The sequence below is a fragment of the Heterocephalus glaber genome, unplaced genomic scaffold, assembly GCF_053883595.1.
Source record: "Heterocephalus glaber isolate CG9 unplaced genomic scaffold, H.glaber_assembly_v1.0 deba00001067, whole genome shotgun sequence".
Taxonomy (NCBI): Eukaryota; Metazoa; Chordata; class Mammalia; order Rodentia; family Bathyergidae; genus Heterocephalus; species Heterocephalus glaber.
Window position 1 is genome coordinate 591,854 of NW_028258187.1, and position 24,247 is coordinate 616,100.

Genomic DNA, 24,247 nt, shown 5'->3' on the forward strand with positions numbered 1-24,247 from the left:
GACTTCCTCTGGGAGCCCCAGGGGACCCAGAGCAGGCAGGGGAGGAGGAGACCCAGACCACTCGAGGACGCACCATGGGCCAGCCGAACCTCGGATAAGAGGCTGCCGTTCTGGGAGTGTCACAGCTGGGTCTGGGAGAGGGGCCCATAGGCACACTGGGATCAGTGGCCTGTCCGGCACATGCCACCTGGAGGAGCAGACGGAGGGGACGCAGGGCAGACAGGACCCATTCCACCCTCCCATCCTGGTGCTCTTCCTCTCGAGAGGGTCAGCATTTGTGGAACAAACTCTGCCCCAGGCTGGGTGCTGGCCTGTCCTTCCGGCCCTCCAGCGTCCGTGCCCTGGCCGGACTCAGTGCCTAGGTCCTTCCCTGTGTCCATGCCGCGGCTGAGGAACCAAGGAAATGCACTGCCCCTCTCCCTTCCCTCCACCTCCCCACCCTGGTCAATTCAGACTTGCCCGGAGAATTGTGTTCAGTCTGCTCTTTCTGCTTGGGGGCGAGGAAGAAAAGCATGGTGAGCCCAAGCAGAGGTCTGGGATTCCTGGAGAACTGGTGGGGTGTCCCTGTGTGGGGTGACTCCTGTCTGACTCTGGCCTGCCCAGCTCGAGACCCTCACTCGCTGCCACACAGAAGGATGTGCAGGGTTGAGGGCTGCAGCCCAGGGCACAGCAGGACTGCCGAGGACGCCAAGTCCCGTCTCGCCCTGTAAGAGCGACTGGCACGGCTGCGAGAGGTGGGGTGTGACCACGGACGGGAGACACCCGTAGTACGGGTCTTCTGGGTTTCCTCCTTTAGGCTGTGCCGAGGGCATCACCTCAGGGAACACCCCGCCCCAACTGTGTCAGGCCACTCCCGCCCTTCCTTCTCCAGCCCACACTGACCAGTCACGTGGGGAGGACCGAGGACAGGTTGTCGGAGAGGTCCTCACGCTGAGCTGTCTCTGACAGCATGGCAGCCTGGGCCCTTCAGCTGCTGCACCAGGCTCTGCTGCCACCCACATCCTGCCAGATTCCTTCCTGACCCTGTGACTGGCTGCCCTGGCCTGTCACTGGCACCACCCACTTCCAGCTTAGGGGTTCTGGATGGGAACCCTCAGCCCTTCCTCTGACCAAACATCTCTGAACGCAAATGTCCACAGGGGGCTTCTGGTTCTGCCCTGGAGGTTCCTTCCTTCCCTGCTTCTCCCCGAAACTCCCAGAGCAGGTCCCTATCCATAGTGCTCCCCGGTGCCATGTGCTTCTCAACCAGCACCCAGCGGCCCCAGTCCCTCCCTTCTCCAAGGGCTCCAGGCCCTGTCTTGTGGCCCAAGCAGAACCCCCAGCCAGGCCTCACACAGGCCCTGGGGCTGCTGCTGTACCCCAAGTTCCCTCAAGGCTTAGAATCAGGAAAAGAGAACACAGCAGAACCAAGAAGGTTGGAGAGTGGAGAGAGGGATGCTCACAGTGGAGCCTTGTCTCTGGAAAGGGGGGGGTACTGGGTGGCTGGGGAAGGTGTAGGGAGCGCTGCGGTGTGGCTTTGTGTTTGGCTTTGGGGCAGACAGGCAGGAGGGAGGCTATGGCCTTCCCTCTGCAGCCCAGTCACACCACCAAGCCACCGTCCTCTTTCTACATGGGCCGGCTGCAGGACCCAAAGTTTGCTAAGAATTCAGGGTCAGCTAGCAAGCGTCCGGCCTGGGCTGGAGCTCAGGCTGGGTCTCAGGGCCACCTCATCCAAGTGGCCTGTCCTCTGGCCCTCTAGGTGTGGACCCAGGTGAGGGCACAGCCTGTGGCCCACAGTTCCTCGGGCTCTTCTTGCCCAGTCCTTGCCTGTGACAAGCAAGGAGTTTGACCTTGCAAAAACACCTCTGTCCCTGCTCTCAAGGCAGTCCCTCCATCTCCCCCTCTTGAGAGGGCAGGAGGGCCACATCCACAGGGGCAGCCCTGCCAGAGGGGAAGGCTGTGGGTGGAGGGACCAGGCCAGCAACCAGGGTCTGGGGGTGCAGCCTCTCTAGCACCTGAGAGGCCCCGGGTTCCATTCCCAGCACCACAAATAAAATCTTTTTAAAAAAAACTTAGCAACTAGACACTGTGTCAGCAGAAGCTTAGCTTCATCCCCTCGGCAACATTCAGTCCTGCTGTATTCATCAGGTGCATACAGGTGGAAACAGCTCTGCACCCATCCCCTCACTGCTACCCCACAGCCTGAGGTGTCCCAGGTGACTTCAGCGCTCACCCCACTGTGCAGCCCATGCGCACCCAAGTCTGGTTCTGGGTGAGACAAGGCTGGATCCAGCAGCACATCTCAAACTTGCTGAAGAAGCCGGTCACCAGTGTGAACCACTTCCTGCCTGAGCTGGCTGCAAGGCCCAGCCCCTGCAGCAGACAGGACAGTCCTGTTCCTCCTCCCAGAGCCCCAACAGAGCCTATGCAGAGTCAGGGTCCTTCTGTGGTTACCAGATCTTCCAATCTGGCCCGATCACAGCAAGCCTACTACCCGTTTTATTCTTTTTGCTTCTCTTCAGCTACCTCTGATCAGCCCGGGGCAGGAGAAGGGTGCAAAGCAAACACCAACTTCTTAGGGCACCGATAAACGGTGTAGGGGCCCGGACAACTGTCACCTCTGAGGAAGTCAGTCCTGGTGCTGAAACGGGAGGCTGGGGCTCTGTGTCAAGTGAGCAGGCTGCAGCAGGCAGAGCTCCACACCACACTCACTAGCACTCACCCACTCTGCGCTTTGGCGTCCTTCTCCATAAACTAGGGGCGATGATGCTGTCTTAGGGGTGCTGGGGCACCCCTGGAGCCCTGCCAGTAAGCACTGGGCCCCGTGCTTGGCCTAGGGACCAAGGGAAGCCGTTTGTTCACATTTTACCCGCTCCCGCCCCGGTCCTCTCTGCTGGAGCAGCTGGACGGCCAGGACAGCTCTGTCCCAGCCACAAGCAGAGAGGTCGTGAAACAGCAGGGGCCTGGCTTCTCTCCGCACCCTGAGGTAGAGCGGGCTGGGCACCATGGGGGCCATGGGGCAGGAAGGCTGCTCCCTGGCCACGGCTGGGTGTCCCGTCCCCCAGAGCAGGCCAGGTGCAATCCAGTGCTCTTGGGCCTCCAGGGTCTGGTCCTGAGGTTGATCCCAAAGCAAACCAAGCCTGCGCTGTCCAGAGAGCGCCTGGGCCCTCTAGGATATGACGCCGCGGACCCGTGTGGGGACCCCAGCGACAGAGGCCAGCGTTGACGCTAGCGGGTTCTCCTGCCCGCCGCCGCTGGAATGGAGAGCAGCAGGCTCGTGCGGTCCGCAGAGCCCGACACCCCACGCGCCCTCGCGCCGTTGCTGGGACAGAAGGTGAGGGGCCGGAAGTCCCGTTGTCTGCGACCCCGACCCGGATCACGGGTGCTTCCGGGTCGTCGGTGCTGCGGGCGCCCTACCTGCGCAGGCGTTAGCCCCCTCCTCGCGGCCAAGTCAAGTCCCAGCGGCTGCGCAGGCGCAGCGCACGCGCGCGGAGTCTCAGGCAGGGCCGGACTTGGACTTCCGGCTTGCGGTTCTCTGGGTGAGGCCGGCCACGCCCGGCTTTCCGGGAGAGCGCGGCCTGCGACGCGGACTTGAGGGAGCGGGGCGCTCTGCGTACGCGGGATCGGACGGGACGTTTTGGGCTGCGCACATGCCGAGCTCCTCAGCGGGGATTGAAGCAGTTCTGGGATCCCCGCGCCATGTCTGAGTGCTCCGTCCCCAGTGCGCAGACCCGCAGGGTTTCCAGGTCTCTCCTCCGAGTCTGGTCTTTCACGTTTCCGCTGATTGCAGCCCTAGTGTGACTGTCGGGGGAGGGTGTCGCTTTCCTCCGCTCTCAGGTTCTTTCTGTGCCATCCGGGCTTCTGCCTTCCACCCTCCAGCCCCACAGCCCGAATTATGGCACTTTAAAAGTTAGACTTTGTTCCTCAGAGACAAATGGCTTCTCCACACTTCTTAGGCCTAGTACAGAAAAGGTCACTAACACCTCTGTGCAGCCCAGGTGTCTGGATAGAACGGGCAGGAGTGGGCACCGGGAGGTCAAGCCCAGTTTCCAAGGGGAAGAGAGAGGTGGGTGGGTCCAGAGAGGGGTGGAGCAACCCTGGACAGGTCTGTTGTCTCATTGTGGTCTCTCCTCTACTGTTCCTCCTCTAAAAGACCCTAGCACACCTATAGATGGGGAAACGGTGATTTGGTGATGAGGCCCCTCCATCTCCTGGGAGCTGGCTTTGAATAAAGCCTTTTCCCTTTTTCACTAAATTGCCCCCTTTGACTTGGTCAGGTGGCTGGTAACAGTCCTGGCTTCTGAATGTCTTCAGTTTCTGGTTCCAACTGGGGAGGTGGTAGGCGCTTGGGGAAAAGGACTGACTGCTCTAGGAACATTTAAGTAGCTGTAGGGAACATCTTTGCGTGTCCCTTCTTTCCAGTTTGTGGCATCAGCTGCCCATAAACACTTTTTGGCTTTCGCTTTTTTGTTTTGAGACAGGGTCTCACTGTTTAGTCCAGGCTGGCCTTAAACTCACTATGCAACCCAGGCTGGCCTCAAACTTGCAGCGATTCTCCCAAGTACTGGGATTACAAGTATGTGTCACCAGGCCTGGCTCTAAACACGTGATAGTGGAAGGAAAAGGTTTGGTTTCTTTTTATCTTTTTCTTCTTATAATCACCTTTACTTCTGAAATGGGCAGCTGAGCTTCAGTGCCATCTAGGAGCCCCCTGGGGTGCACACTGAGTAACTGGACAATCACCAGGATGCTATGATAAAGAGCTGATGATGCTGTGCGATTGTAACTGCATGGCCTAATGTGTTAGACTCTGGTGAAAGGTCGCCACCTAATGGTCCTTTAAATTATTACACCATATTGCATTTGGAGTCATTTTGTGAAAATCAGGTAAATGGGGTGAAGTTCTTTATATTCAGGCCTTCATGGTATTGCATAATGAGGATTCTAGAAATGAGGGAGAGGGAGGTAGATTGCTGGTTCAGAGAGAAGAAAGGATTTTGCCCCTATTCCAGATGTTAAAACTCTAGATGGAAAGGAAATTAGGAAATTAACATTTTAAATGCTCTTAAGCCACACCCAGGGAGTGTGGAGCTACTTCTTTTCCAGGCCTTGGGGAAGATGAGGGGCCACTGGATTTGCAAGGCAGGAATGTTTTGCCCCTTTAAGACCCAATAAGACCCTCACATTTGCCCAGGGAACTTTCCATTTCAGGGCAGGACAATACCTTCTAAGGCAGAATCCAGGCAGAGGTTTGAACAAGGATGACCAGCTGGTAGATATTACTGGGTTTCCAGTCCGTTCTCAATCTCTGACTTGGTGAGCCAGAGAAACCCTAGTATGTCATGTAGAGATGACTGATGGAGAATCATTTGTCTACATTTTTGTTTTTTTTTTTTTGGTACTGGGGATGGAACTCGGGTCCTTGCACTTGCGCAGCAGGCAGCAAAACCACTGAGCTACATCCCTGGCCTGTTTGTCTACATTTTTGCCTCCCACTTTCCTGCCTGGGCAGTGAAGCTGCCAGTTCCTCTGAAAGGAGGAGGCTAGAGGTAGACAAAACCATTGAGGAGGCATGGCACCTTCAATGAGAAATCTACAAGAAACCCCAATCCTTTATATATATGACCCATCAGTAGATCCTGACTGGGACAAACAAGGAAGAATAACTACTGAATAATTATAAGCAGTACCTTCTGGCAGGACTTAGGAAAGGTGTACCTAAGCTGAAAGGTTTGAACAAGATACAAGAACTTTAACAGAAGGCAGATGAAGACTTCAGAATGTCTAGAAAGGGTTTACCAGACATATTGAAAGTATACAGATGTTGATCCAGAAGATGCAGGGATTATGAGGATGGTTAACACGACACTTACAGAGCAAAGTGCCCCTAATATTCATAGAAAGCTTCAAAAATGAGAGGAAGCAATAGGAATGAATCCAACTCAGTTGGTAAATATTGCCTTTAAAATACATAACGTGCCAGTCGTGGTGGTGTACATCTGTAATCCCAGCACTCAGGAGGCAGAGGCAGGAGGATTGCTGTGAGTTCAAGTCCAACCTGGAATATGTAGTGAGCTCAAGGCCAGCCTGAACTACATGGTGAGACCCTGTCTAAATAAATAAAGCAAGATAAACAAAAGATGAGACAAAATATAACCTTCATGGCCTTGGAAGGACACTATGAGAGAGAAAATGGACATGGCTCAGGAAAGTATAAAAGGAGAGAATCCTTACGGAGGGACTAATGTGCGTATTGCAAGGAAGAAGGGCACTGTCTGAAATTAAAGGGTTTAGGAAAGAAGGAGGAGAAAAAGCACTTAGTCAGATGATGAATGAAGACTCCCAGGAGCTGTTTTCTGTCAGAGCCAAGTGATTTCCCCACAAGAGCCCTGTGTACAGCTGACAGTAGGACAGTGTCTTGGTTACTCTTCCCGTTGCTAAGAGAAAATACTCTACACCCAGATTAAAGGAGGAAAGGTTTATTTGGCTCACAGTTTATAGCGGTTTCAGTTCATAATTGGCTGGCTTCAAGGCAGAGTGGCATGGCAGAGGGGCATTGTAGAGGAGAAACAGTCCATGGAGGGCAGAAAGCAACAAGCAACAAGCCCATTTCTGTCCCTCATATCCTGGCCAGGCTACTCACCCTTAGAGGGGTAGCACTGCCATCCCATGAACCAATCCCAGTGTCACACACTCTAGATCAAGCCACCTCTGAGAAGCCCTACTGTGACTGCATGAGGCTTTGGAGGGACATCTGGACACAGCCATAACATTCTGCCCTTGGCCCACCAAAGACTCACGCACATCCCTTTATGCAAAAGGCATTTAGTCCGTCTTTAAGAGTCACCAAAGTCTTCACAGTTTCAGCACTGCCGAAAAGTCCAAGTCCAAAGCTTCCTTTGAGATTTAAGGCACACTTATCTACCAGCCCTGGTACAAATGAAAAGAGAGTTAAACCCTTCCAACATACAACGGCACAAGACAAACATGACCATTCCAAAAGGTACAAATAGAGGTATAGAAAGGAACAGGACCAAAGCAAAATCCAGCAGGGCAAACATTAAGTCCTGTAGTTCCATGTCCAGCATCCGAGGCAATCTGTGGCAGGATGTGAACTCCAAAGGGCTTGGGTGGCTCTGCCCCATGGCACTGCCAATGGTTGTAGCTCCCATGGCTTCTCTCTTGGGCTGGCTCTGCTCCCTCCTTGCAATTTTCCTCAGACAATCTACGCTCCTGGCTTCTCCAAACTTCTGAGGTCTTCACTGCACCATCAGCTTCACACTCACAGCTCCACACACTGCCCTCTCAGGGGCACACTGCCTGGCCTCCCAGCCCTTCTTCTGAAATCTAGGTGGAAGCTTTCCTGACCCAAGTCTTGCATTCTGCGTGCACCTAAAACCAGCACCATGTGAATGACACTAGGGTCTGCCACCAGCAAGAGCTGTAGCCAGGCTTCCTTTTCTCTGGGCTGTAGGTATCGAGTACCTTTGTCCCTGAGCACTCTGAACCTAATCCCAAGGAACAAATTCTCTAGGTCATCGACATTCTGGTTTTCTCTTCTCAAAGCAGTCTTTGACCTTTGCAACTCTGAGGCTGCAAAGGCTGGAGTCCTGCTGGTTCTTGTGATGTCCTCAGGCCATCTTTTTGTTATCTTCTGAAACACTTGGCTTTTTCTTGCTAGTCTCTTCAGTGACAAATTTCTCCTCTGTTCCATATTTGCAAGCTGCAACTTTACTACAGCTTCCTTTCTGGCCAAACTCAAAATGTTTTAAATTATTCTTCTGGGCCCTTTGCTCTTGATTTCCATATAAATCTGGCTAAAATCCCCAACAATAACCATGCCATGGCCTCAACATTAGACTGCCTTGAAATTTCTGCAAGATGAATCTGACCTCCACCATTCATCTTAGTCTTAAGCAGAGTCTCTAGGCATGAGCAAAATATAGACAAACTTTGTGCCAAGCCATAACACACATTGTCTGGAGTCCAACAGCCAGGGCAGTCATTCTATCCAGGAGAAACCTCCCGAGCCTGGCCTTTACCAGCAACATTTCTGTCAGCATTCTGGTCTTCTGAGCTCTAATCAGAATCTAACATCAAACACAGCTTAAAGTATTCCAGGGCTACCTTTGCAGCCAGCATCTCTGAACCTTTCCTAACTCTTCCCACACGCCAGTTCCAAAGGCTCCTGAACTACATAATAAGGTACAGTCACAGCAATAGCTCCACTTCTCTAGTACCAAATTCTGTCTTGGTTATTTTTCTCATTGCTGGGTTGGATGCACAGCACCACGAAGAAAGAAGAATCCAGAGGGACTGGGGATTCCTTCTCCATTGCCACTGACGCAGAATGAGGCTGCCCCGTGATCAAGGGGCTTCTATCTTAGCAAGGGGCGGGCAAGGCACATGAGACTTTTACCACCAGAGCAGCAAGGGCAGCAAGCAGGGGGCAAGCAGCAGACGGCTTACTGTGAGTGGTGGAGGCTCCTGGGCTTCTGCCTCACTCCCTTCCTGGCTTGCAGATTCTTCTGTCTGCAGGCAACAGCGAAGGGGTGCACGATGGACACAAGTGATCTCCCTGAACTCACCCCCTCTGAGCAGAGAGACAACTTGACACCAGAACAACAGCACCAGCTGCCTCTGAGCCCCCAGCAGTAAGGGTGTGTGTGGCCCGAGAGGCAGAGGTGGGGAGGGAAGGGCCACGGCACAGCCTACTACCCTTGCCTTTCCCAGGGAGGGGTGGGATTGGAGAAGGCTGCTGCTGCTTCGACACAGGAAGGGGTGGGAATGGGTGGGGACACCGTGGTCTCCCTGGGTCCTGTACCTGGTAGTGGAGAGGGCTGAGGTGCCGGAAGCAGCCAAAGCAGGCATGGGCCAGGCAGACCAGGATGGTAAGCAGCACGGCCAGGAGGGTGAACAGGGTGGCAGGGGCCTGCAGACCTGGGGAGGGAGATGCTGGCCCAGGTTGGGGGGCTGCTTGCTGGAGGGGTGAGCCCTCCCCGCTGGCCCTGCAGCCCAGCCTCATCTAGCAGCCAGGACAGAGACCCTACGGCCAGGAGCAGAGTGACCCACAAGTCGCCTGCCTTTTGCTTTTTCCCAAGGTGTCTTTGTCCCTCCGGCTCCCCCATCCCCTCCACACTGTGGACCGTGACGTCTAGGACCGGGCAGCACCGAACAGCAGTCCGGAACAGCTTCCCCTCTGCTCTGGCTCACCCCCTTGGAGCTGGCTTCAGCCTGGCACGTCTGTGGAGGACGAGCTGGGGCACTGGGCCAAGGCACCACACAGCCAGCCTTCACTGGGTGCCAGGCTCGGATCAGACACCACCAGGTTGGTACCTGATGGCTGGCTGGAATGGTGGACGCGGGACCAGGAGGCCAAGCCCTGGCCCAGGTCAGGAAGCTCGCTCACCCAGGCGAAGGAAGGAGAAGAAGAAGAGCCAGAAGAGGCAGAGGATGGGTGCAGCCAGGGCCTGGCTCACGGCAGAGAAGTGCAGCCTCTTCTCCAGCTTGGCCGGGAGATAGACGAAGCAGAGGTTGTGCCGGTCCACCATGTGCTTGAGCAGGATGTAGATGAGGCCTGCGAAGGTGGGGCCCGAGTGGGTGGCTGCCGGCTGAGGCACCAGGGCGCCTTCCCTGGGAGGGTGTGGCTCGGCTGTGTGGAGCCAAGGTGCAGGGCTGAGCAAAGTCTGAGGCTGCAACGGGCCAAGGCACGTCCTAGCTGCAGGCTTGTTCCCGCGCCCTCCTCACCTGCTTCCTCCCTTCTCTCTGCCCCTGAGGGAATGGGAGCCCCTGGGATGCCGGGTGAGGCCTGAGCAGCGGCAAGACAGTGCTGGCGTGGGGTCCAAGCTCCCGGGCTGGGGCTGCTGGAGCGCAGCGGAACAGGGCATGCGGAGCACGTGTGAAGCGCTCAGGTTGATCCCCAGCACACACACCAAGCCCAGGGGCACGGTGACAGGGTCAGGATGAAGAGAAGGCCACACGGAAGCACCAAGGGAGGTCGCCCTGGGAGCCCAGGTGGGGGAATTCGTTCAGACGTGAGTGCGCTTGGTGCCATGTGCTTCCCCGGCAGCAGTGGCTCCAGTGGCCACAAGAGGACCATGGAGCTGGGAATGCAAGCGGCCGTGAAGGCTGTCCCCGAAGGGCTGGAGGAAGCAGCTGCCCGTGTGCGCGGGCACGGGGGCCACTCACCGAATGGCACGATAATGGGGCAGGTGATGCTGTAGGCCATGATGACGGTGAAGACGCAGAGCATCCAGGCGTACATGGCTCCAAACTCGAACTCGTAGGCCTGGTTCTGGGAGCAAGAGGTTGGGAGGCGCTCAGGAGGCAGGAGACCCTCGGCGACCCACTGCAGAAGGGGTCCCTATCCAGCCTGTGGCAGCTTCTCAGACTGTGCCTTCAGGGCACAAGGAGGCAGCACATGCTCAAGCCTCTAGTGAAGGAGACAGTGCATGGCGAGGCCACCAGAAGGGGCACTGTGCACACCCAGGTCTCCTAGACACGGTTGGAGCCGGCGGCCTAAGGACAGCCATGGAGTGATTCCTGGACTTGGCACCAGAGGATGTGCCTCTGTAACCAGGGACACCGGTGCCGCTGGGGCCCTGGGAATTGAGCAAAACGTATTTGCCTCCCTCACAGCACCCACCAAGGCTGAGGGAGTCACAGGCCCTGGGCCACCTAATGTAGGGAGTGCTGGAACAAGTGCTGCAAACTCGAAATGCTTTCGGTACCTGGCCTCTGCTAAGAACACATGCAAATGGACGCCCAGGGAAAAGGCAGCCGTGGGCTGTGCCCTCGACCCCACCCTGCCCTTTGTTCGTGCTGGGGATGGAACCCAAGGCCTGGAGCTTCCTAAGCAGGGCTCTCCCAGTTCGTGCCAGCTGGAGCTCAGGAGCCTGGAGACTGGGGTGTGTGGATGGGTGGATGCAGCCAAACTGGTCACAGGGAAAGTCTCAAGCTCTCTCCTCCAGCCCTGCACTAAGAACCTGGGTTGTGGAGAAGCTGCTAGCAGAGGTGGCCCTGGTCCAGGTGTGAGAACCAAGGGTGGGAAAAGCCGAGCCAGGTGGAGGTGAGAGAACTAGGAGGCTGGAGGGAGTCGGAGGCGCCACCTGCTCGACATTCCTGCGCTCAGCCGCTGTCCTGGCCATGACCATGCGGCAGGTGTAGAGGATGAGGCCCGGCAGCCGCAGCAGCTCCATGCCACTGCCGATGAAGGCTGAGGCGATCACATAGTTCACGAAGAAGGTGCCCTGGTCCGGCAGGAAGACACACCTGGGGACAGGGCTGGAGTGGAGCTGAGCCTCTTTCCCACTGAAGGAGGCAGGCACCTGAAGCGCTGCCTTTACACGTGCTCTGAGGGACACAGACACACGCTGTGCCTGGCCACTGCCCAGGGGAACTCAGCAGGTGGGAGAGGCTCCACGGAGCAGCCCGCAGGCAGAGGAGCCCCGCTCCTAAGGGGACTGCGGGGATGGAGAGGGAGGCCTCTGGGCCCTGGGGAAGGTGGGTGCAGAGTACAGCACATCTGAGGAGCGGCGTGTCCAGCGCTTCCACACTGGGGCAGGTGGGGAAGGAGGCGCTAGGTGTAAAAGGCTGGGGTAGGCCCTCCCGGAGCAGGGGCTGCCCTGAAGATGGGAGGGATGAGGGCAGGGAGACCACGCTGATGGCTTCACACTGGCCTGCATCCCCAGGCAGAGGTCTGGTGGAGGTGGGGAGCCGTGGGCAGAGTCCAGAAAACCTGAGAAACACAGCCGTGGGTTCTGCTGCTGGAGGAGGCGTGGTGGGGAGGGAAAGGAAGGCAACCCCGTGAACTGCAAGGCTCTCCACAGAGAGCAACTAGAGACGCTGCGGAAAGCAACATGGTAGGAGCACAGGGCCTGGACGTGAAGCTGGCACGGAGGGGGGGAGTGGGCAGAGCGCCATCCGAGTCGGGGGCAGGACTGTGCGGGCGCAGGTCGGGTGAGGAAAGTGGGTGTGGTTGGCACGTGTTGGGTGCTGGCGTCTCCCTCAGGCCTGGCACACAGGGAGTGTGCGCTCTGCCACCAGACTGCCCCCGGGGCTCCGTGTTGACACATTTTAACGCAGTAGCTGAGTGGCACTGGAGTCACAGTGCAGTGGAAGCTGCTGAGAGGACTGAAGCCAAGGACGGAATGTCTCGGAACGAACCCCAGGCAGCCACATCTGGAGCTGGGAGACTCGAAGGACTCCAAGGAAGGCTGGGAACGGGGAGCCCAGGCTGGGGGTGTCCAGCGGGCAGATTCTCAGGAGGCTCACGGATGGCAGAAGACAAGGAAGAGGGCTGGCCACCGAGTCTGTGGACCTGGATGTCACCGTCACCCTGGCCCAGAGCTGTGGGCACGTGTGAATCGGCGGTGACTGCCAGCTCCTCAGCGCTCAGCCACCTGGCCCCGGCCGGCGGCGAGAACTCATCTGAAATAATCCACAGGCCCTCACAGGAAGCGAGCCGGCCTGCCCTGGAACCACGCCCTCGGAAAGTCAGCCCCACCTCCCGCTCTGTGAAGGCTGGCTTGGATCCCCGCTCTGCCCCTTCACCACCCTAGCTCCTCGGTTCGGTTCACAGACTAAGTCTTTCGACCATTTTGGTCGTAAACCAAATAGGGCAAGAACCCACTCAGATTCAGTGCTTAGGCTCAATGTTGACCTCACGGGAAGTTTGATTCAGTTCTCATACAATTCGGTTTGGGACTAGAAACGTGGAAAGAATTAAGTTTGTGAGCTGGGTAACCCTTGATGGGTCCCTCATCATCTCGGAGCCTCAGGCTCCTCATGGGTCAATGGAGATGCTGTCAGTAGCTACCTGGCAGCCTCCTACAGTGGCTAAAAGAGAAAAAACCTGTACGGACCACTTAGCGTGGTGCCTTCTTAAACCACTGCTAGTGCTAGGGCACGGGCATAGAATCACCTTACAACCCTAACAAGGATACACAGAGGCCAGGTGTTGACCTCCACTCTCCTGACACAAATAATCCCCAGGTCAGACAGCCGCCCTGCTGCTGTGCTGAATGACTCTTCTCCGTCCCGGCTACCTGGCACCCCGAGCCCTGTCGGTTCTTGCCTCTGTGGCCGTGCCTGGTAAGGTTCAAAGGATGACAGTGCCAGTACTGGAGCTTGGGCCTAAAAATAGCCCATGTGCATCCCTGGCACCCGCAGTGGGGCAGCCCTGGTCCCTGCTGTCTGGGGAGGGAGTCTGGTCGGAAGCACAGGCCACCACCCATGGAGCGTGCCCCGGGCTGGGGCTCCAGGACCCGACATGGCTGATACTTACTCCAACCTTATCGAGCCCTCCGAGGAAGTGTTGTCAAAGAGCCACCGGAAGAAAAAATCCAGGCTGAAAAGCAAGTGAATCCTTTAAGAGTTTATTTCTTCCTCTTCTTCCTTCCTGGACCTTCCCTCCACCTCTCTTCCTTCCTTCTATGGTGCTGGGGATGGGACCTAGCACCTTGTGCATGTTGGACAAGTTCTCTGTCACTGGGGTGGGACCCCAGCCTCAAAGACTTTATTTCCAATACTCCATGTGGTCACAAGCAATTCCCATTCTGTGTCACTATGAAAAGAGGCTGAATATCAAAATGCGTCACTGTTTTCTCTGATGCCACTTGAACAGTGTGACGCACCAGGCAGCCTTCAGTGAAACGCCCTTCTTGGAGATAAGCCCAGCCAGAATTAGACCTTACCAACGTATGTGTGTGTGTTCGTGTGCGGCGGTACTCTATAAGTTTGTTTGTAAGCTCCCCCTACCCTCCCAGAAAGATCGTCTTTCCGGGAGAATCAGTGGACCAGCATAACTGCACTCCAACAGGCTACTGCCGCCTCCAAAGTGGTTTGGGCTTTCCATCCGGCCCAGACCATTTCCGTCCCCAAGGCGGCAGTGCTCTACAGCTGTGGGCCTGATTCTGAACTCAGGGCAGGAGACGCTGGGTATACCTGGTAAGGCCAAGGGAGGGCAGGATCAGCACCATGAAGATCAAGAATATGTAGACCTTGGTCATCGTGTTCCAGTTTTCCCCCGACCTGCAGGAAGCCAGAGGGGAGCACTCGTTCACGGTCCCCAATGCTCCGGGTGCTGCAGCGAGGCCTGCCTTGCACCCCGTGCCCCAGCTAGAGTCCAGGGTCCTTCCCAGGGAGACCTCAAGGCTCAGCACTCACTTGGTCCAGTGCGACTCCAGCAGCGTCGAGTAGTAGACTATGGTGGGGAGCAGGGCTGAGAAGGACCAGAGGAGGAGGGTTGGGAAGAACTGGCTGATGACTGGGTTCTGGAAGGCAAGGCCCGGCGGAGAGAGTGGGAGGGTCTGTGGAGCGCAGGGCTGAGGCCATGGCCTGTTGGCCCAGGGCTCCAGGGGTAGGTTCTGCTCTTCCTCCAGACCAGGGCTGTGCATGCCCAGGCCCCAAATCTTGACTGAATAAACAACAGCTCCTCAGAGCAGTATAGCTGGAGGACTTCCAGCACCTGTCTTTCAGCAGAATCTCAATGCACTTTCTAGGCCAAAGTGCTCTTCACACAAGAGGCCTCAAAAACATGTGCTACAGAATTCAGCACTGCAGACAGCTAGGATGTGTTGTGAATTTTGTTAAATGTAAGTTCAAGAGTGGAGTGGGCTTGTAAACTCACAGCGCTCTAGCTCCTTTCTCAAAGCAGAAATCAGTCTTCAGAATTGTCCATCAATTTGCACTTCAATTTTCCTACAACCGTTCTTCTCGCGGCAGCTCTCACACGCAAGTGAAAGGGAGGTTAAGATAAAAAGTGCAGTTCCTTCTCAAAGAAAGCAGCTAGAGCACTGTGAGTTTACCAGTGCACTCCACGTTCGGACTTACATCCAACACCATTCAAAACACATTCTAGCTGTCTGCATTGCTGAATTTTGTAGCACATCTTTATGAGGCCTCTACCGCAAATAGCACTTTGGCCTAGAAAGTGCACTGAGGTTCTGCTGAAAGACAGAATGTGGTCATTGTGTACTGCTAACGTGGACTAATAAAAATCTTTAAAAGCCAGTCAAATGCTTAAGACTATTAGCTATAACCCCCACACACACCTATAAAAGCCCTATGAAATCAGCTCGCCTGCTCAATCAGCGACTTTCACACCCCGGGGAGCGCCCTCCAAACTGCACCCACTCTTGGGGTCTCGGTGATCTCACTCACCATGCACCTCGTGCCTCCGTTCAAGGAACAGGGGCCAGTAGCCTTGTATTTACCCCACAGGGCCTGCGCGTGGAGTGATCCCATGGAGGTGTGCTGAGGTTTCGTCCTCAGAACTTGTCATCGTGCCTTTATGCGGTACGAGGACCCTGCAGTGGAACAAGTCAGGATGAGGTCTGCTGAATTTGAGACCCGACCCAGATGCCTGGTGTCCTCACGACACAAGAGGAGGGCGCCAGGCAGCGAGGAGGCACCTGCGGGCCCGGAAGGCCAAGGGCTGGAGAGAGGAGAACTTGCCCCGTCCTGTCACCCTCAGCGCCCCCGTTCATGGCACTTTGCTCCTGCAGCTCCAGACTCAGTCCCAGCAGGCCTTTAGTGAATGGTTATCCAGTGAAGGGGGAGGCTGGACCCTGCGCTACAGCACACTCTCTTTCTCCTCTCACAACACTGAATCTCTGTCTTCCATGTCTTCGAATCGCTTCAGAATAGAGGCACATAGACTGCATAGAAAACACATCGCACGTAATGACCCGTGAAAGAAAGACCTCACGGCCCTGCTCCAGCCCCTCTGCCCCCAGAGACCACACCCACAGCCCTGGAGACCACACAGGACCCAGGACCAGGCCGCTCCCCTCTGCAGAACTCGGGCCCACTTTGGCTGGGACAGTCTTGGTTTGCAGCCTCCGCCAGCTGGAGGACATGGCCTACCTCCACTGCTGCCCCTTCTGCCCACCACAGCAAGGAGGCCACAGAGGCAGAGTCCACTACACGAACAGGCATCTGACGTGAGCAGCCGGGCTCACCTGGGTGGGAGGGCACAGCAAAGCTTTTCCTCCTTCCCCACTGCTGTGGGCATTGGGAGTAACCCCCCTGCACCTGTGCCCATTCCCTGCCCTGCCCTGGTGACCACCCACCAGGGCCACGTGAGCTTCATCCTGGAGGAGCAGTGTGTGCTGGGGCTCTGCGAGGACCTGAGGTGGCCCAGCCCTTCTGGCCGCACAGGTGGGCACCTCCAGGGCATCCCCTTCTTCCTCTGTCTCACCAGGCCGGCACCCTGGTCTCCAGCAAAAGCCCACCCTACAGGTGGGTTACAGGGTTACAGGTCACCCACTGCATAGCCACAAGGTGTTCTTTTTGCATCCACCCTTTTGTGCAGATGTTAGGATAAAAAATGCGCTGACAGACTGGAGTCTGAAGAGGAAGAGCTGCTCTGGGCCAGTGGACGAGTGGATCCCACCTGACACAAGCAATTCAAGACCAAAGCTGAACTGAAGCTGTCACCGGGACGGGGGCCACCTGGGGACCCAGCGCCTCCCCCTTCAGATGGCACCACTGGGGCCACCGAGGCTCTGCTGTCCCTCCACGGACACAGACCACCCAGGAGCTCACCTCCCCACCTGCCCACCTCGGGAGCCCGGTGAGGGCTCCAGACTCAACTCCTCTGCCCACCATTGGCCTCCTGCTGGCCAGCAGCACACTGGACTATTGCTCAGATGTGAGGCTTTTGTGACATGCCCACAGGTGGCACTGGATATACAGTCATTGTTTATGGGTTTCAGGTCATTCTTTTAAAAACAATGTTTGTTTATATTCTGATCATAAAATAAAAGTATAACAATACACAATCATTATAGAAATTGTGAGACACAAAAGAGGAAAATCCAAGTGTCCTATTACTCTATGCTGTAAACTGGCACCAGGATTATTATTAACACCTGGTTTTCCTTCTTGCTTGTTTATGAGGCTATATAGAGATACATGTATCTGTTTCTGTAGAAACTGATTCACCAACTCCTTTACATATTGTACCCTGTTTCTATTGCCTAACATTGCATCAATATCAGTTTTCCGTAGCTTTAAAGTCTTTCTAGAAAAGCTTTGCGTGAAATTCTCCATGACATTCCACCACGGCCTTTAGTAAAACCATGTTGTGCTATAAATATAGAGTAGAGTGGCTGGTAGCAGAGCGTTCATCAGTCAGAGCTCAATATCAGCATGTTCCAGCCCATTTTAGGGTTTGCTGCCTTGGTGATAACCATCATAGGAAGTCCACATTTTCATTCAATAGCCAAATTCACTGCTGCTTTCGTGAAGTGAAAAAAGTAAAATCTCCTGCAGTGAAACCAGTCCTTTCTCTCTTTTGAAATTAAAAAACTATCTCAGCAGCTCACATGATTCCTTGGACAGATGAGTGATAAGCGAGCCTGCGGTTTGCAGGGTCAGGCGCACACAGATCCCCACGGCTGCCCTGTCCTGCTTCCCAGCAGTGGCAGCCCTGGAAGCCAGAGCCGACACCCCATGCCCCAGCACGGGCGCAGCCCGCTCCAGGAGGGCTCGGCCCCCCAGCCCTCGGCTGGCCAGTGCCTGTCCTCCATGCTGCTGAAATGAAGGATCAGGGCAGGGACTTTGGAACAGCAGCAGGCGACTGCACACAGCGTGAAGCCTGGGGGTCCATGCTCAAGTCAACAGCAGGAGCAGGATCTGGCGGGGCTCGGCTTCCACCACCGCCTCATCCGGCTGCCTTCTCCACGTCAGGAAGGCGGAAGCACGATGACCTTCTTCCTTCATCCCCAGAAGGGCCCCGTCCATCCCCAAGGGCAGAGCTGCCTCTAGGCCCCAGCTCCCAGGGCCGTCACACTGGGCTGAGCCTCGGGTTGGAGACACTGGGTTCAAAGCACAGCACGCCCTCCTGTGGGTCAGTGCTGTGACAGGCACTATGGAGAGAAGATGGGCACATTTGCAACAGGAAGTCTGTGACCCAGGCAGGTCCCGCCAGAGAGCCCCAACCCGAGGCTGCCAGACCCAGGCCCACCGAGGGGGCACGGGGCCTGCAGGGTCCCCAGGCACCTCTGCTCCTCCCACAGCAGGGGCTGGGACAGCCAGAGCACCTGACCTCATGGGTGCAGGCGACGGACTGCCCAGGTCTCCTGTGGGCCCCTGCCGCCTGGCCCTCCAGCCCAGACCTGACCGCTGCTCTGTTCTCTGGGCCTCTCTGACAGCCTCCACTCAGCTGAACTCTCTGCTTCCTGCTCTGGACCCACCTGGACCGCCCTGTCTCCCCCACAGCGAAGGTCACACTCGCTGAACACTGCTGGCTCCACGATGCTCCAGTGGTCCACGCACAGCCGCCTTCTCCCTCCCACAGGACACACGCTGCTGTCCCAGCCCGCGCGTAGGCAGAAGACCAGCACTGCGACACACGCGCCGACAGCTGGCTTGCCCGGGGTCAGAAGGGCACACCCACGGCCATCACTCGGGAGGGGGCGGACAGGGCTGGTGTGGACCCAGCTATGAACTGGCGATGTGCGCTGCCACAATGGTCCCGGGTGCTGGGGACAAGAAAACGTCCTCGGTCAGTTCCCGGGAGTCAGGCATTTCAGTAAAAGACACTGTCCTCTCCTGGACTTAAGCAAAACTGCTGGCAGCAAACACACAGAGCACACGGAAGCGAAGTGTTCACGCCTCTCCCATCACAAATCCTGACAATCCTCTCGGGGCAAGAAGCAGAAACCCAGCACTCATAGTCAGAACAATAAGAGGCTTTTGTTTCATGTGACTAAAAAGCACAGGAATGCTATATCACCAGAGCTGGATGAGCATGCCCAGCTTGGCCTCTGTCTCATGCCTGGAGTGGATTCTTGGGGGCTACATCTAGACAGGTACTTCCCTGTGTCAGCGAGACGGCCCCCAGGGCTCCAACAACCCCCTGCCACCCTCCACACCAGGGGAGAAAGCCTCTCTCCCAGAAGATTCTCAGCATTTCAGGAAGTAAGTTGCACACCTGCGGCCTCGTCTCTCAACTGAAACACCAAGGCCTCAGCGTATTAGTCACCCTTTCCGTTGCTGTGAGCAAATGCCTGAGAACAATGACTAAAAGGAGAGGTTTATTTTGGCTCACAGCTCCTGCGGGTTTAGTCCGTGGTTGGCTGCTCCAAGGCAGGAACATCATGGCAGAATAGCCTGGCACAAGGAAGCTGCTCACCTCATGGCAGCCAGGAAGCAGAGAAGGAGGGAAAGGGTCCAAGAAGGGATCCGCAGGCTAGTCCATGGATGAGTATGGTGCCTCCTGATCCAGTCACCTTCCAAAAGCCCCCCTCAGACACAGGAGACGCCAGGGGACTCTCTGGATGTAAACCACACCCCAGAGGAAAGAGACCGACCACCCAAGCTGAGCACCAGGAAAGGCTGTTTCTCTGAAAGAAAGTCAGGGTGCTCTTCTCCTAAGAGGGAGATATTGGCCCCCAAAGGCAAAAGTAACAGCATCTACCATAGTCCCCCTTCACTTTCTCCTCACCCACACACCCTCTGCCTGGGTGCAGTCCCAGGGACCCCACCCACATCTGGACTTCAGTCGCTGGGGCCAGCACTGATAACCCGAGTTACGCCCTGCCCTCGCATGCAGCCCCAAGGCCGGCCCTCGGCAAGGCTGCTCTGTGAGGCCTGGCTGGGCACTTCGCAGCTTGGCATCCTGTAGCCCAAATGAGGAGCGGAGCTACCCAGTGGCACTTCCCATCTCAGGTGCCAAGGGTCTCTGGCAGGGCGCCCCTGAGGAGCCGGCCGGCGCTCCTCCAGGCCCTGCGTGTGGGCCATTTCCGGAGATCAACCGGAAACGCCTCCCCGCCAGGGCTGCTAGCGAGCACAGCCCCCCTACCGCCTGGCAGCCTGCACCCTGAGCTTGGCCCCTGCAGCGCAAACCCACAGGGGGCTGGGAGGCAGGGCTCCCCCACCCTGCGCCCACGGCCGGGACGAGTGTCACCTTGGTGAGCCGAGAGTTTGTCCTCTCCCAGACACCTCTCTTCCTCTGCAGGTTTTGAGTAGAAGACTTCTAGCAACTTCCTTGACACACAACAGAACGGACAGAAGGGCAGGCGTCTCAGTTGCCAGGACCTCGGCAGGCTCCTCTGGGCTCTGCCCCTCCTCGGCCCAGAGGTCCCCTTTCACCAGCTTCCAGCATGACAGAGTGCTGGGCCTGGGTTTGAAGCTGACACACATGGACCCCTACAGAATGTGTTCCTTTACATCAAGCTTCATCACTCAAAACTACATCAGCACGCCAGGTGTGGTGGGACACGTCTGTAATCCCAGCACTCCGAAGGCTGAGGCAGGAGGATCCCCATGAGTTTGAGGCCAGCCTGGGCTACATAGTGAGATCCTGTGTCAAAACAGACAAAAATCACACCTGCGGGATTCTTTCTTTCAGCTGTGGGCAGCAAGACTGCTCTGTGGACTATGGTGTGGGTTGCGGATCTACACCAGGCCATGCACACTTCCACTGTGTGTGGGTCTGAGATGTTCTCGGTGTTGGGTGCACATGTGACAGGAGTGTGGGAGGACCTGGCAGGAGGACAGACACACGGGCTCTCACACCACACAGCACGGGTCTCCAAGGAGTTGGCCCCGGGCTACGCCCCCACCCGCCCAGCTAGGGTGAACAGGGCCAAGCCAACGCCAGGCCAGCGTGGCCAGTATCCTTCCTCCCTCCCTCCCTCCCTTCCTTCCTTTTGCATTCCTTCTTCCTGCCTGTCTCCCCTGTCTCTCTCCCCCTCTGTCTCTCTCTCTCTCTCCCTTCCTTTCTTTCCTTCTTTCATTTCTTAGCCATTCCCTCAGAGGTGCGGTGAGCCCAATCTACTGTTCCCCTCCGTTTCCCTGGTGAGCCTGGCGTCTTTCGTGAAGGTGCTGCTCCCGGCACCAGTTCGCTGGTCCCTGTCGCTGACTGTCTGCCCCACCGTCCCTCCCGGAGCCCTTTCTGTGGCCCAGGTGTGTCTGCTCCCACCCAGGTGCCCAGGGAGATGCTGCTGTCTCTGCCTGGAGTGCTGGGCAGCCTGGTGTCGTCACCGAGAAGACAGCATCGGGGACGAGGAGTCACTGTGCTGCCCGGCAGGACTCCGGGCCTCCACCCCAGGGGCTGAAGGGACCCCTTCCGCCTGGACGCGCCTCTCCTCCCTGCCACTCTCAGTCGGCTCCAGGCCCAGAAGCTGGTCGCTGTCGGATAAGCTGCCCACAGCCTTCAAGGAGCCACAGCCCGAGTCCTGGGAGAGGTGGTGGCAGTCTGAGTCGTTGCTTTGTTAGAGCAGAACAGACTCCAGCTTCACAGCAGGGTGGGGAGAAGTCCTCGCTGCCCCCTGCCACTCCACATCTCAGGGTCTGCTGCTTCCGACGCCCAGCTCAGGTGGACCCAAGGGAGTTTCTCACCAGCCCACGGTTCTGCTCCCTCCCCACAGCCCCAGGAGCCCAGGCCACCTGTCACCTCCTCAGACCCCAGGGTGGGGCTCCCAGTGGCTTCAACAGGGGCCCTGAAACCGAGCCCCTCCCTCCTGCCTCAAATCATGTGGCCACACTGGGAGGATGGGAGTAGTCTCCTGTGCCCTCAGGGGACAAAGGCGCCCCAGGAGGCCTTAGCAGAAGCCTGGACCCAATGGGAGCATCTCAGGGCCTTGTGGCTCACCTGCGCTCTCTCCTTGCCTCCTACCCCTGCCCAACTGACAGAATCAGCTTTGCCTGTCTGGCGGTACACCTGGGCTCCGTGGGTGAACCACTGCTGGTCTAAGCCAGGCATGACAGACTCATCCGCCCACATTATTTAATGGGTGGACCCACGAGAAGCTGTAGCCCATAGATGGGGTGGGGGTGCTAGGAGGGGATTTTCCACCCTGGAAAGGAGGTTTATGCAGAGCCCACTCACTGCCCTGGCCACCTCCAAGCCCATGCCTGCTTCCTGCCTCTGCACACGGCTATATGAGGACGTGATGTGTGGAGCGGCTGCAGCCACCTTGTGACCAATGAGGAGAGACAAGAGAATAACAAAGATGCCAGCTCAGAGCCTGAGAGCAGAGGGACTGCCAGCCTGGGCCCCTAGGGCCACCTCCTCCAGCTCCCCTTCCAGAAAGGGTACAGGAAGCACCGACGTTCAGGCTTTCTGTTCCATGTAGCTGCACAGGGCCTTTCTGTCCGTCACTATGCTCCACAACACACACGAGCTCCTCCTCGTGCCGTGGGTCGCCTGGGGACGAACAAGCCTTCAGCCACTGCCCTTGGCTGAGGTGGAACTGCGCTGTGGCATATCAGAAACTGCTGGGTCCTTTCCAGGGCAAAGGGGTGTGATTAGCTCCCTGCACTGGAGGCCGGAGAGTGGTACTGACACTGTGGAGTCCTCTCTGCCTGTCTCTCCCCCTCCCCTGTGTGTGTGTGTGTGTGTGTGTCCCTCTCTCCCTCTCTCCCTCTCCCTCTCGAGTTGGCTCACATGCTCATGGAAGCTGAGAAGTCCCTGCTCTGTGGCCCATGCCCTGGGGATGGGAGAATCCGTTTTAGCTGGAGGTGGGAGGTCTGGGAGACACAGTGTCTCCGGCTGAGGCCACAGATCGTGTCCCAGCTTGAGCAGTGGGCAGGAGAGTCCCCTCCTCCTCCACCCTCCACCTGCTCCAACTCTCCCCTGAGGGAGGTTGGCCTCTTCCAGAGCCCCTGATCCATGCGCCCCGCGGGAAGTCTCCGACGACGCCCAGAGATAACACCAGCCGGTGGAGCAGCCGGCACAACACGAACCATCACATCAGCCACGCTGCACACTGCAGCTCGAGGCACAGTGCCCGTCCCAGCTGCAGAGGCTCCCGCAGTGACTCTGACACCATCGCAGCCTGACCGGCGCCACGTCTGGGTGGAGGCAGTGGGGTGCGTGGGGCACAGTGGCAGTGCGCATGGCAGGACTGGTGCCCGCTGCAGCCAGGCAAGAAACACATGTGCGCTCGGGCTCAGCAGTCACCGGAAGTCCTGGTACCAGCTTTGCCTCCCACCATGGCCCGTGTGTGGCAGAGAGGAGCAGAGGTGGGAACATTGCCGTCTACCCCCCCACAGACCCTGGCCCTTCTGTCTCCTGTGAGCCCTGAGGATGCAGAGACCAACAACAGAGTCCAGTAACACAGGACGCAGAGTCTGCTTTTTTTGAACTTTTGGGTGGCTCATGCTAAGAGGCTCTTTGAAAGAAAGAACCTCTGGAAAGAGCCTGCAAACAGCACAGACAGGGACTGTGATGTAGTTTTTGAGACAGGGACTCACAATGTAGTCCAGGCTGGGCTTGCACACAGTGGTCCTCACAGTGATCCTCCTCCCTCTGCCTCCCAAGGGCTGGGATGACAGTCCTGCACCTCTACACCTGGCTTTCGAGCTGGCTTTTTGAATCCAGCTTCTTGGTAACGTCCACTGAGCTAGTTCCTCTTCCTAGTCACGGTATACACTGGACTCGTGCACAGTCTTCTGGTGCCTACATCGGCCCTGGGTTTCAGGCCAGGCTTCTAGTCCAGGGCACAGGGACCCTGAGGTATGCGGTTCTGCCAGGACCTTGGCCTGTGTCCCATGGGGGGCCTGGTCACCACTTGGCTCCTCAGCCCCTGCCAACAGGACCCCAAGAGGGGCCTGGACGTCGCAGAGGCCCTGGGCAGTGGCAGCTCAGGACACTGTCTTTGTCCTGCTCTTCAGCCTGTCTCAAGTTGCTATGGCACTGTCATCTCTGAGCACAAAAGACTCAGGAGGGACGGCGTGACACCCTCAGGCTGCAGGTTCATCCTGAGGAGAGTCCCACAGGAAGACACCTCCGCTGCACAGCCAGGGCACCATGAAGTACGCATGCCCAGCATGCTGACCGTGGGGACCCCGGCCAGCCATGTGCCATTTAACTCATCTCTGCAGACAGACATCACCTAGTGCACACGTGCCAGGAAATGCACGGTGTGGCTGCAGATTTGAAGACATGTGGTGCCTGACCTGGGAGGGCATCTAAAGAAGACTGAGTAAGAATGCATTACAATATGGGGGTCCGCACTAGGACCATGTCCCGGTTTAGATCTGAAATGTCCCCCCAAAGTTTTCTGTGTCTGGAGGATGACTGGATATGGGGTGCTGTGGCCATCAGTAGATTCAGCCACGGATGAGCTCATGGCTGGCCGTGCTGTTAGGAAGTGGGGCCTGGCCAGGAGAGGTCACTGGGGGTGACCTGGAGGGTGTGTTCTTCTCCCTGTTCCTGTCTTTGTTCCCTGCTTCCTGGCCACCATGAAGTGAGCAGCTTTCCTCCACCAGGCCCTTCTATCATGCCGTTTCTGCCTTGGAGCCAGCTGACCAT

General features: G+C 57.0%; 1 protein-coding gene across 18 annotated transcripts in view; it reads right to left on the bottom strand.

Annotated features, from left to right (window-relative positions):
* Positions 1-14,324, bottom strand: part of LOC101706120 (mechanosensitive cation channel TMEM63A) — a 40,687-nt gene extending 26,363 nt beyond the window's left edge. For 2 of the 18 annotated variants that reach the window (XR_015450713.1, XR_015450715.1), the window contains exons 1-6: positions 14,146-14,324; positions 13,924-14,010; positions 13,265-13,327; positions 10,965-11,250; positions 10,168-10,273; positions 9,389-9,631 (exon numbers count right to left, since the gene is read on the bottom strand). Coding sequence is in view for 10 of the 18 variants with exons in the window: in XM_087209817.1 (XP_087065943.1) it covers positions 9,389-9,631; positions 10,168-10,273; positions 10,965-11,250; positions 13,265-13,327; positions 13,924-13,988 (763 nt within the window). In the remaining 8 variants the exon portion in view is untranslated. Of the gene's footprint in view, positions 1-73; positions 870-2,212; positions 3,335-3,396; positions 3,540-9,388; positions 9,632-10,167; positions 10,274-10,964; positions 11,251-13,264; positions 13,328-13,923; positions 14,011-14,145 lie in introns of those variants that run through there. The other 16 variants (XM_087209820.1, XM_087209818.1, XR_015450712.1 and 13 more) reach the window with 15 other exon arrangements.
* Positions 14,325-24,247: the final 9,923 nt, after the last annotated feature.